This window comes from Pelodiscus sinensis, chromosome 21 (assembly GCF_049634645.1).
Source record: "Pelodiscus sinensis isolate JC-2024 chromosome 21, ASM4963464v1, whole genome shotgun sequence".
Taxonomy (NCBI): Eukaryota; Metazoa; Chordata; order Testudines; family Trionychidae; genus Pelodiscus; species Pelodiscus sinensis.
In genome coordinates, this window is record NC_134731.1 from 3,809,618 (window position 1) to 3,823,038 (window position 13,421).

The following is a 13,421-nucleotide window of genomic DNA, read 5'->3' on the forward strand; positions in this document are numbered from 1 at the left end:
CAGAAATTTTTCAGTGAATCATTCATTATTAAAAATCCCCATTTGTGGAAACCAGGAAATAGGGTCAGGTTCCATGATTTCTCCAGATCAAATTAAAGGGGAAAAAACCCTGAATTTGTCACACTTCTAGTGAACCTTTAAATCCTTCCTCCGCAATCAGCGCTGCTTCCAACACAAGCAGGTCCGATACCCCTTTCACTGACCGTGCAATCTAGGAGCAACTCCAGGGCTATAAGAGGGGAATCCAGCCCAGCGTTGCCATCTCCACGCAGCATAATTAAGTATCTCAGGACAGCTCAGTATTAAATTGCAGTTACAATATTTTGTACTAATCTAGATAGTTCTAATTTTTTAATCTGAATAAATATAAAAAGTAAAATACAATAGCAATACCTGAAAGAGCTACAGTAGGGCTACGTCTAGACTGGCATGATTTTCCGGAAATGCTTTTAACGGAAAACTTTTCCGTTAAAAGCATTTTCAGAACAGAGCGTCTAGATTGGCACGGACGCTTTTCTGCCAAAGCACCTTTTGCGGAAAAGCGTCCGTGGCCAATCTTGACGCGCTTTTGTGCAAAAAAGCCCCAATTGCCACTTTCGCGATCGAGGCTTTTTTGCACAAAACAAATCTGGGCTGTCTACACTGGCCCTTTTGTGCAAAAGTTTTGCGCAAAAGGGACTTTTGCCCAAACGGGAGCAGCATAGTATTTCCGCAAAAAGCACTGATTTCAGACAGTAGGAAGTCAGTGCTTTTGCGGAAATTCAAGCGGCCAGTGTAGACAGCTGGCAAGTTTTTCCGGAAAAGTGGCTGATTTTCTGGAAAAACTGGCCAGTCTAGACACAGCCACGATGACACGTACCTACCGCAAATAATGAAGTCGTCCATTTGAACTGGAAAGGATGAATCATCAGCCATTCTTGGTTGCTCTGAGGGCTCATCCCCTTCATGTCTGCAGAGGAGACGTTATTTCATTAAACAAAAGGACTCCATTGTGCAGAATCACACAGATTACACTGCTGGTTGCAGAAGAAAAGCAGCAAGAGGCGATCACAGAAAAGTAACCTACTGCCATTGTGTTGCTTTTCTATGGTTTAGTTATTTTCTAAATGAAAGTTGGATTCCCAATGGCTTGCACTAGTGAATAGGAAAGAAGAGCAAGGGGCCCTCCATTCTGTCTCATCAGAGGCTTTAGCACTGAGGGTTACAATTAAAGACCAATTCTTTGTTCTTTCTTTTCAATCTAATTTGTTCTGATATTTTAATTCTAAGGCAAAAAACTGAAATGTAACCCTTGGAGCAGGGGAGGGCAAAAGGTCCTCTGTGGGCTGGATCTGGCCCGCCAAGCGGGTTGATCTGGCCTGCAGAGGCCCTGTCACTCCCTTGCCCCCAGGCCAATTAGGGCCTTGGGGTGGGGGGAAATGCGCAAAGTTTCCTCTGCCTGCCAGGAGCATGCAGCACTTTGAAGGGTCATGTGCTCATGGCAGGGTGGGAGGAGGGACCTTGGCAAAAAATTATTTGCATGCCCCGCCCCCAAGCTCTGATTGGCCTAGGGGTGGGGGAGCATGGAAAATCTCCTCTTGTCTCCAAGGGCATGGGTGTTTAGGGTGAATTTGGGGGGCGTCAAAGGGGCACCTCCTCCCGTAAACCAATCCCCATCCCTTCTGTTTGAGGCTCCGTCACTTCTGGTGTGAAGTGGCCCCTGGCAAAAAGTTATTGCCCATAAATCCAACTGAATTTCAAAGAACATTCTTGGTTTTTCCTGTTCCCGTCTGCAGAAAAGAAGTTATTTCATCAAACAAAGGGACTCCATTGTCAGAATCACACAGATTACGTTGCTAGTTGTAGAAGGAAAGCAGCAACAGGCAATCATAGAAAGGCAACCTACTGCCACTGAGTTGCTAAATATTTTAGACTTCTCCTCAAGGACTCATTCAGGTCTATGGGCTTGCTGTGCTGGAAGAAAATGGTGTTTTCAGAATGGAAAAGAAAAGGAGATCTGTCGAAAAATAGTAATCTCTACATGATCGGTCTTATCTTATTTTCATCAGGACTGAATTTGCAGAAGCACGTGTGCAAAGTTTTTTAAGGGGACATCCTTTTGTTTTGAATAATTATTGTCCTAGTCATATGGAGAGCGAAATCTACTTCTTAATAGAAGTGGACATTTCTAGTCAGGTTCCACGATTTATCCAGTTCAAAATAAAGAAATTCCAGTTCAAAATAAAGACAATAATGTCGGCAACTTGAGAGATAAAAAATGTATACAAATATTAACGATTCATGTTAACTGCGAGGTAACATACACAAGAAAGATCATAGAATCATAGAATCATAGAATAATAGGACTGGAAGGGACCTCGAGAGGTCATCGAGTCCAGCCCCCCACCCTCAAGGCAGGACCAAGCTCCGTCTACACCATCCCTGACAGATGTCTATCTAACCTGTTCTTAAATATCTCCAGAGAGGGAGATTCCACCACCTCCATATCCTGACTGTACATGGAGAGTGGAATGCAACCGTGGGTACTGATGCATAGGCAGACTGATGAGTTTATTGTGGCCCTTTCTACAGCATGATACCCAATGAAAGAGGACTGAAACGTTTAGAGTTTGAAAGCTATGACACACTGGTTCTTGCAAACATACTGCAGAAGAGGGGCCTGCAGAAGAGGAGGGAGCATCTTTCTTGTTATTAGTATTTTGCTACAAGGGTCATCTTCCATTCTTCTTCTGCTCGTCATATTTAATGATAATCATCTAATCCCAATGTTCTGTAACTGGTGGTCTCTTTGCATTTCTTTTCTGAGTTAGTTTTTGGGAGACAGACTCACTGATGCAAAGAGATTTCTGGACACAGGGAAATTCTGCCACCCTTTGTTCTAGGAAGACAATAGCTTTGGGGCTGTTCCACATTTGCTATCAGAGGAGATATTCTTGCATAAAATATATATTTGTGCCTACTGGTTTTCTGAAGGTTGCAGAGCCTGAGATAATTTTGGCCTGTGACACAATGACGCCTGTGATATTAAAAAGCAGAAAGCCATTTAGAAATGCTATTTATGCAAAAAACATTTCAAAATTTGGTTTCTCAAGACATATAGAATGAGAGCTAAATTTAATCTCCTATAACTATCCCATCTTATATTTTATAACATTTATTGTACACAGCTGTGATAGGAGACATGTACAACAGAGTTGGGAGTGGTTTTTCAAAAAAATAATTTATTAAGATGTAGGCATATAAAAAATTAGAAGATTTAGACAAGCCACTATCCATATGGCAACTCGGAAGTATTCCAGCAAATAATATTAGCTGCCTTATCAGCACTATAATTATTTATGTGGCAGCATCTTCTACTTTATGTTACCTACTGCCAAAGTCTTACTAAACATTCTAGCCGTGAGCTTCAGGTTTCACTCAAGTCCGGACAGTCTGTGTTGTAGGAAAATGATATTTTCAAAATTGAATAGCAAAAGTGATCTGTCCACACATGGAAGCCTCTAAATGAACAACCATATTCCATTGTCACCCGGACTAGATTTGTATAAATAGACTTGGGAGGCTAGCGCACACATGCCGATTAGCCTTGTGCTGAGGCACGAATAGATACAGAACGGGGGCGAGCCAAATGGACACTGAAGTTCTCCCATCAGCAGTACAGTGGAGCATTCACAGGACACGACTCAAACAAGAAACCTTGTTTTAAATCATTGATTTTAATCTTGTTTTTCTTTTCCACGGTTTGCTACAGTGACTGGAAATAGACCCTTCAGTGGCCCTTTAGGACTCTCTCCTGTGGGGACTTAATAATAAAGGTTGCAATTGAAGACCAGTTCGCCTTGTTTTCAATCTACTTTTTCCTTTTCAAAGGAAAATTCTGAAATGGAACCAGTAGTTTATGGTAAAGGGCAACAGCAATAAATGTAAGGGCTGTAGTAAGGGACACGTACCTATGAACACAGAACGTCTCCATTTGAGTTTCATAGGAGTCTCTCAGATAGACTAGGGGTTCATCCTCTTCACGTCTGCAGAGGAGAAGTTATTTCATCAACCAAAAGGACTCCACCATCAGATTACATTGCTAGATGCAGTAGGAAAGTAGCAAGAAGCAACCACAGAAAGGTCACTCCGTGGTATAGTGTTGCTAAACATTCTAGCCATGAGCTTGGGAATTCATTCAGCTCTATGGATATTTTGTGCTGGAAGAAAATGATATACTCAAAGTGGAATTATAAAAGAGCTGTGTCCAGAAGCAAAAGTCTCTCAGTGGCCATGCAGGTTTATTGTCTCCAGGACTGGATTCGCATAAGCAGAAACGTGAAAGTGAAAAGGCACTAATACGGGGTAAGTGCAGCTATGCTGATTGGCCTTTGTGGAGTGACAGAAGTAGAGACAGCACAGTTGTGGGCCCAACAGACACTGCTCCCGAAGTTCTCCAATCAGCAGTAAAGGGATACCAGCACACCTACAGTGGATCACTCATAGGGACACTACTCAAACACGGAACCTTGTGTTAAATTATTGTTTTAATGTTTCTTTGCTTTTCTCTGGTTTGCAATAGTGAATGGGAATAAACCCTTCAGTGGCCCTTCAGTTCGGTCTCCTGAGGGGCCATAAAACTGAGGGTTGCAATTAAAGACCAGTTTCTTGTTCTTTGTTTTCAGTCTACTTTGTTTTACTTTGTGTTGCAAGGAAAAACCTGAAATCTAACCAATAGTTCATCGTGAAGGTCAATAGCAATAAGTGGAAGGGCTACAATAGGTGACACAGACCCATGAACAAGGAACATTTCCATTTGAGTTTCATAGGACCTTTGTTATCAGCACCATAATTACTTATGGGGAAGCATCTTCTACCTTAAGTCACCTACTCCCAAAGTCTTACTAAACGTTCTAGCTATGAGCTCAAGGAGTCATTCAAGTCTATGGGCATCCCCTGCTGGAGGAAACTGGTATTTTCAAAGTGGAAGAGAAAAAGAGATCTGTCCACAAAAGCAAGCATCTAAATGAACAAACATATTTCATTGTCACCAGGTCTAGGTTAGTATAAATGGGCTTGGGAGGCTAGCATGCATGTGCTGATTAGCCTTGTCCCAGTGCAGGGGTGGGCGAAATGGACACTGATCCTGAAGCTCTCTGATCAGCACTACACGCACGCCAGTATACCCAGAGTGGAGCATTCCTAGGGACACTCCTGGAATGAGGAACCTTGTTTTAAAGATTGGTTTAAACATGTTTCGCTTTTCTACGGTTGGCTACAGTAAATGGGAATAGACCCTTCAGCGGGCCTTCGGTCTTCTCATGGGCCTTAACACTTACAATTAGAGACCACTTCTCCTTTTGTTCTTTGTTTTCATTCTAACTTGTTCTAATTTTTTAAGTCAGGGGAAAAACCTGAAATGTAACCAATAGTTCAAAGGGAAAGGCAACAGCAATAAGTGGAAGGGAAGCAGTAGGTGGCACATGCCCACAACCAACGAATGTTTCCATTTGAGTTTCATAGGATGTTCTTGTTTGCATTAGGCATTCATCCTCTTCATGTCTGCAGAGAAGTTATTTCATGAAACAAAATGTCTCCATTGTCAGACAGTACAGAATCACACAGATTACGTTGCGAGTTGCAGAAGGAAAGCAGTAACAGGCAATGGGCATGCTGTGCTGAAGGAAAACAATATTTTCAAATGGAATAGAAAAAGACATCTCTTCTCAAGTGGAAGTCTCTAAGGGTATGTCTACACTAGCCCTCTAGTTCGAACTAGGGAGGCTAATGTAGGCATTCGAAGTTGCAAATGAAGCCCGGGATTTAAATATCCTGGGCTTTATTTGCATGTTCCCATCCAGTCGCCATTTTGAAATTCCACTAGCCTGAAGTAACTGCCTCTGGCTACACCCGGCAGAGAAACAGCAATTCAAACTACGTCCTCATTTCAGGTATACACATTCATAAGGTACCTGTAACCTTTGAGACAGGACTTAGGACTGTTTCAATAGGAAATAAATCTAGCCCAGTGCTGTCATCAATTATCTGATTTTGTGGCCACTGGTTAATTCACATGAGGTCTGCTTTGCAAGGAACTGAGGAGGTACAGAGAGGAAACACAAACAAACACACACAGAGCCAAACATCTATTAACGTCTAATAGAACACCACATTGCTAACAGACACTGTGCACTAAATAGCCAGGATGCTGTATGTGGGTTCCTGGTGCGGCATTGCTCCAGCGTAATGTCCAAAGTGCTCCATCTCCTCATTGTACTGTATAAACCTTTCAAGGAGCCCCAGAATGCATGGCCTTTGCCCTGCCTGAGAAACATCATTCTGATTCGACATAGGTCCAACACTCCAGGGCAGAATGAGCATGTGCAGTAAAAGATGAGTGATATGTTCCTAAATGATTCAGGGCTTGTCTACAGAAGGGCAACAGAGAGAGGCCCTGGGTTTGCAAAGGTTTGAGTGTCCATCCTGCCTATTGTCCGTACATTTAAAATGTCTGGATCTGACATTGTTGTGAGCAAAACACGAGACGTCATTCTTCCGTTCTACTCTGCGTTGATTAGGCCTCTCCTGCAGTATTGTGTCCAGTTCTGGGTACCACATTTCAAGAAACATGCAGAAATTGGAGAGGATCCAGAGAAGAGCAAAAACATGATTCAAGGTCTAGAAAACATGGCCTGTGAGGGAAGACTGAAAGAAATGGGTTTCTTTACTTTGGAAAAGAGAAGACTGAGAGGGGACATAATAGCAGTTTTCAATTACCTAAATGGATATTGCAAGGAGGAGAGAGAAAAATTGTTCCCTTTGTCCTCTGATGAAGAAGCAGTGATGAGCACATGCGGGGCGATACGGTGAGCCAGGAGTAGATGTAAACCTGGGGCAGAGCTGTGACAGTGAGGAGATGGGGCCAGCGTCATAGGGTTAATCACCGTGGGTCTTTTTCCTAAATTGTTCTCCTTGACCTCTCAGGATAGGACAAGAAGCAATGTGCTTAACCTGTAGCAAGGGAGGTTTAGGTTGGACATTAGGACACATTTCCTAAAGGTCCGGATGGTTAAACACTGGAATAAATTGCCTTGGGGGGTTGTGGAATCTCCATCACTGGAGATATTTAAGAGCAAGTTGGATAACCATCTATCAGGGATGACCTAGATGGTGCTTGGTCCTGCCGTGAGGGCAGGGAACTGGATTTGAGGACCTCTCGAGGGCCCTTCCAGTTCTAGTGTCCTATGACTCCATGAACTGTCGACACTGCAACAGTCAACAACAAGCAATTTCAGAAAAGTCACCTACTGCCATACTGTTGCTAAACACTCTGTCCATAATGTCAAGGACTCATTCAAGTCTATGGGTATGCCATGTGGGAGGAAAATAGTATTTTAAAAATGGAACAGATTTTAACAATTAAAATAGTCTAAAGGATTCGTTTTTTCCTTATAAATAGCATGGAATGGGATCATTTACTGTCTAGTCTGGAACATGAAATAAACCTGATCAGAAATTTTTCAATGAATTCTGAAAAAAAAATGCAGATTTGTTGAAACTAAAAGGGTCTGGGGAAAAGGATCAGGTTGCATGATGTAATAAAACGTTGTGTCAGTTTCAAAACTTTTCCCCCACGTTTTGTTCATGGATCCTCAGAAGAGAAAAATTGCCTTTGAGCGCAATATATCTTCCCCTCCATGCATACTGGTAAGACATGAATTTTTCAACATTTTACAACATGTATCAAGCTGTTTTATTGCCACCCATGCAATAATTGCTGCCTGTTTTACATTCAGCAGTGTTGGATAATATTAAAAAAATGAAACTTTTATTCTGTTTCATTACTAAATTATGAAATTCGGTGGAAGGCCAAAGGGCACAATTAGGCTGATTTGAAAATGACAGCCATTTAAATTACCAGCTGAAATCATAATTTAATTTAGGAAGAAGAAATTCTTAATTTAAATCTTCACATTTAGTTTTGATTTCCTTTTGTACTTTTTAGTTATTTACCTTAAAAAAAAGTCGGTTCCATTTTTTTCCAGTGTGAATCAACTTTTTGTTTTAAAATTCAAGCTAATTAAATCAGAAAAAAGGTATAACTCTAAATGAACGCTTCTGAAATTATTCAAACAAAAAGCTTCAATTGATCCAAAAAGAAAAACATTACAGTTTGTTAGTTTGTGAGATTTCCATGTTTTATCCTGATTTGAGATGGAGAGAAAACCTCAATCAATCAAAATTTTAGTGGGATGGGAAACCATTTCCCACACAGCTCTATCCAGAAACTCACTGCAAAGTTACCTCTGTATGTGCTTGAGTCACATATTACCCTGACACCATCCCAAGGCAAATTTTTTTTTCATGTTTGCAGATGATTAGTTAGTACAATTAATGGAAAAGATGCTAAAGCATACAAGAAATTACACGAGCCTTCAATCAGCTTTTAAATACTATCACCCTTTTAGACTTAGAGGCATGTTTCTGAGCCCATGACAAAGGTTACATGATGCCTTTCATGTCTAGGCACGGATTACTTACCCCACAGACTGCTCTGGGGTGGTTGGGTTCTGGCTGAACATAATTTGCCTTCTAAGGAGAAAGAGAGAAAACATTATACATTCCAAAATCATAGCGAGGGACCGTAAACTGGAAGGAAAGATTAGGAGAGTTGTCTAGGTTCAAATAGACACCTCATTTGGACAGAAGGAGGAGAGGAATAAGAGGAGAAGTTATCTACTAGGGTCTTCTGATTGGCACTATAGCACAATGCAGAGTGTGCCTACTTGTCAAAATATGTTTGACAATGAACGGCTTGGAATAATTATTACTCTTTCTGGTATGTATCAATAATGCCATGTACCCTTGCAATCTTTACACTAGTCTTAGATATTACTGTATGGGGGCAGGCAGATACTACATACATTCTTGGCATATAATACTCTAATTGCTTTTTATTAAATTGCAAAATGAACCTCATTCACTCCATATTTATACCCCAAATTATACTACGCCAGAGTCCATGGTCAGACGTTCCAACTGCCACTCGGGGTTCAGTCCAATCACAAGGCACAGAGAGTCCACAAACATCACACCATATCCAAAGAGGGCTTTGGATTACTGAAAGATGCTAAACTGCAAATGCATGAAGCTTAATTTATAGTTCACTTCATGACATCATTAGTCTTTTATCTCGGTTTCCTTTCACCCACACAATTCCACTTAAACAGTCCTGGGTGGAATGCTATGATCCAAGTTGTGCAATTTCCACCAATTCTTATATATGTTTATAGCTGTCCATTTGGTGTTCTTTCCCCATCTGCCGTTTCTTCTTATAGTTTCCTAGTCCATAACAAAGTTGTTTTGTACAAATACTTCTTGGCTGCTTGAAACTGAAAGTCCCTGCTTCAATTGCCAACACACCATGAACACGCTCATGTCCAAACACACTCTAGCTATACTAGATACTCATCTTACATAGCTATACGGATATCTATATATCCCAGCACAGAATGAATTTTCAAGTCAACCTCTTATTTCCTTTATGAGTTATCATCATTTTTAAATTCATCCCTACCAAACTTTGAAAAATGTATTTGAAGTTGAGAATGGTCTCCGAAGAGATGCCTCAACTGAACACTTCTGGCATGACGACAAGCTGAGAAATAAAACATTTTTTTCCAGTCTCAGAGGGGTAGCTGTGTTAGTCTGTAACTAAAAAAACAACAATGGAATTATAGCACTTTAGAGACAAAGAAAAATATAAATAGTATCATGAGTTTCATGGACACAACCCACTTCTTGTGCCCACGAAAGCTCACAATACTTTTTATCCAGTGTGGGCCATAGGCTAGCCAAGCAAGATGTTGAAAAATACTAACTTTTACAACTATTTTAAAGATTAATAAAACAGTTATGTATGCCGTATAAAATCAAAGTTTTATGATGATACAGTCCATGCTTAATCAAAGGGAGTTTGATCTAATTACTCATTTTTCACCCTCAGCCATGGATATCCAAAAGGCCTGACCTCTACCCACTGATGTGAGTGTGAGGTCTGTTTCCCTCAGAAGTACAGTAGCACTTGGAATGAAGGGTTGATATTTAGAGCCTGAACCAAGTTATAAGACTTGGGCTACCCCTATTCTGAGTAAATGAGCTTTTATTAATGGATTGGTAAATATGCCACCCTCAGTCTGTACACAATTGTGATGTGGAAATGTTTTTCAGGATCAGAGTTCGAGTAAAGGTGCTCCTTATCTTCATACATTATCGATTTTAAAATAAATTATTCAAAAAATCCTTTTCTAAAATACACATTTTAACAGTAATTACTATAGTACCAAAAAAAACTTGCTTCCAAAGTCTCTGTCCCTTCTGTCCATCCCTGCAGTAATCTCTCCCCCTTCCTTTCCCTGTTGAAGAGAGCCCTTAAAGGGACAATATCCCTTTTCTTTCAGATAGCTGGACAACTTAGTTTCCCTTTCTTTACTTCTGACTCTTTGTGAAGTAGTTTTAAGAAAGCCCTCCACCAAAATCAGTCACATAGTAAGATATAAAATCCTTTGTTATACCGAAAATCTTTGGAAACATTTTTAAACATAAATATCATAAACATGTCTATGTCAGCACACCAAGGGGTCCTCTGTGATCCAGCTTTATTGTCATTTCACAAAAAACGGAGCTTTGGGAAAAAATGGAAAAGTTTTCAGTGTAAATTAAGCAATGTTTGTGATAGGAAACCTCATGTTTATTTCCTGACAGCAGGGAAAGATCCCAGATGGTCACTGATGAGTGTTCATTCCTCTTGATCCCAACTGGGGAGGGGAGAGAGGAGTAAGCAATTCAAACTGCATGCATTCCTCTCACACCCTGCTAGTGAGGGAAAGGGGACAGGAGCAAGCAGCATCCTGGTACAAAACATAGGGGGGCTTTGGTGCCCTTGACCAAAATGTGTATCCTAGTGTTCAGAGATTAAAAGTTGCCCTCCAGCTCAGTATACATTTCCCTCAACGCAAATTTACAAGAGGCAAGATTTTCAACATTCTCTAGGGGATGCCATGCTGTTTTAATGTAACCCATTTGATAGCTGCTGCCTGTGTTATGTCAAGCACTTTTGGATAATATCAAAACACCAGATTACTATTTGTCTCACTGCTAAATTATAAAATTCAGTGGAAGGCCAAAGGGCACAACTAGGCTGATTTTAAACTGACAGCTCTTTAAATCATCAACTGTAATCATAATTTTAATTTAGGAAGAAGAAACTCTTGATTTAAATCCTCAAGTTTAATCGTGATTTCTTTTCCGCTTTTTCATTCTTTTCCTATAGAAAGTTTGAGTGCATTTTTTCCAGCATGAATCAACTTTTTTGTTTTGAAATGTAAGCTAATTAATCTGAGAAAAAGTATAAATCTAACTAAAAGGCTCTGCAATTATCTAGACAAATAGCTTCAATTGATCCTAAATGAAAAACATTTCATAGTGTGTGATTTGAACTTTTTCTCCTGATTTGTGGTGGGGAGAAAAAAATAAATGGAGCAAATATATTAATGGGACGGGAAAACCATTTCCCACACTGCTCCATCCAGAAGTTCACTGAGATCGATATGGACAAAATTACCCCTGTATGTGCGTGAGCCATATATTACCCTGGCAGCATCCCAAGTCAAAAAATTTTTTGTCATGCTTCCAGATTTCTTAGTGCAATTAATGGAAAAAAAGTAAAACACACAAGAAATTACAAGAAATTTAAACACCATCATCCTTTTGGAGGTATGTGATGTCAGTTTTCCACAGAAGTACAGTAGTGCTTGGAAATGAGCGGTTGATAATCAGAGCCTGAACCAGCTGATAATAGGGCTATGTCTAAACTACGAGCCTCTTCCGCAAGAGGAAATGCAAATGGAGCGCTCATTTGCATATGTCACGCTCATTTGCATTTTCTCCTCAGATCCCTTTTGCACAAGAGGTTTTTGTGTGAAAAAGCACTGTGTAGAAGAACGGCTCTTGCACAAAAAGGGTTTTTTGCGCAAAAAGGTGCCGTCTACACAGCTCTTTTTTGTGCAAAAACCTCTTGCGCAAAAGGGAGCCAAGAAGAAAATGCAAATGAGAACGTGGCATATGCAAATGAGAACTCCATTTGCATTTCCTCTTTCGGAAATGGCTCATAATTCTGACGTAGCCTAGCTGTGCAAACCCCATTTTGGAGTAAAAAGAGCTGTTTGTAAATAAATGGGTACATGTCCTGTCCCCGAGCTGTGAACAACAGTAATATGGAATTTTTCTTCAGAAATAAGAGTTCGGCAAGATCTTTCAGTCACGGAAAAATGTAGTTTGTGTCAACTGAAATTATTTGTGAATGTGGGTCAAATTCAGTTTATAGCGTCAGATGAACTATGGTTTTTTTGGTTTAATATTGATGTTTTGGAAACTAAATGTTGTTTTTACATTATGTTTCAATGTAATGGCCTTGAGCTTTGACCCCTTCCTCACCTGGGCTTCTGAGGCTCAGACTTTGACCCCTCCACTCATGGCACTCCCGTTTTCATCCCCACCCCCACTCCCGGGATTGTGCAGTATGTTTTGGTATCACAAGGGGATCATGGTGCAATGAATTTTGATTGCCCCTGCATTAAGCTAAAAAAACAGATATTCCTTTATGCCATATCAATTATGCTGCTAACCATACTGCACGGCTACGTCTACACTGGCATGATTTTCCGAAAATGCTTTTAATGGAAAAGTTTTCCGTTAAAAGCATTTTTAGAAAAGCGCGTCTAGATTGGCAGGGTGCTTTTCTAGAAAAGCACTTTTTGCGGAAAAGCGTCCGTGGCCAATCTAGACGCGGTTTTCGGCAAAAACGCCCCGATCGCCATTTTCGCGATCGGGGCTTTTTTGCGGAAAACAGTACTGTGCTGTCTACACTGGCCCTTTTGCACAAAAGTCTTTCAGAAAAAGACTTTTGCCCGAACGGGAGCAGCATAGTATTTCTGGAAAAGCACTGAAAATCTTACATGAGATCGTCAGTGCTTTTCCGGAAATTCAAGCGGCCAGTGTAGATAGCTGGCAAGTTTTTCCGGAAAAGCAGCTGATTTTCCAGAAAAACTTGCCAGTCTAGACACAGCCCACATGTACAGTCTAGATGGGTTAAAGTTATCTGAATGTTTGCATTTCCCAACTTTTGAATTTTTAGAACAGTAATCTCAATATCACATTAGTGAACGGTTTTGTATTTCAGTTTCTCTTTTGTGTAAAATGGCAGCAAAAATAGATTACCTGTTTGAAGTTCTGTTCGCAGAGCTTTCCTCTTTCTAAGTGCATAGCACGTCCAATTACTCGTATTACTTTCACAAGTGCCCAATCTGGTGTGGATCCATGGGGTGGAGCTTGTAGAGGCGAATGAACCTGAAATACAAAGGTTTTATTTACTGTAGATTTTG

General features: G+C 40.5%; 1 protein-coding gene across 8 annotated transcripts in view; it reads right to left on the bottom strand.

Annotated features, from left to right (window-relative positions):
- Positions 1 to 13,421, bottom strand: part of LOC102459211 (transient receptor potential cation channel subfamily V member 3-like) — a 95,119-nt gene that overhangs the window by 19,761 nt on the left and 61,937 nt on the right. For all 8 annotated transcript variants that reach the window (XM_075904636.1, XM_075904635.1, XM_075904639.1 and 5 more), the window contains 4 exons: positions 13,258 to 13,386; positions 8,521 to 8,571; positions 3,951 to 4,025; positions 864 to 949 (listed from right to left, as the gene is read on the bottom strand). In XM_075904636.1, the coding sequence (XP_075760751.1) occupies positions 864 to 949; positions 3,951 to 4,025; positions 8,521 to 8,561 (202 nt within the window). In that variant the 5' untranslated portion in view covers positions 8,562 to 8,571; positions 13,258 to 13,386. The remainder of the gene's footprint in view (positions 1 to 863; positions 950 to 3,950; positions 4,026 to 8,520; positions 8,572 to 13,257; positions 13,387 to 13,421) is intronic.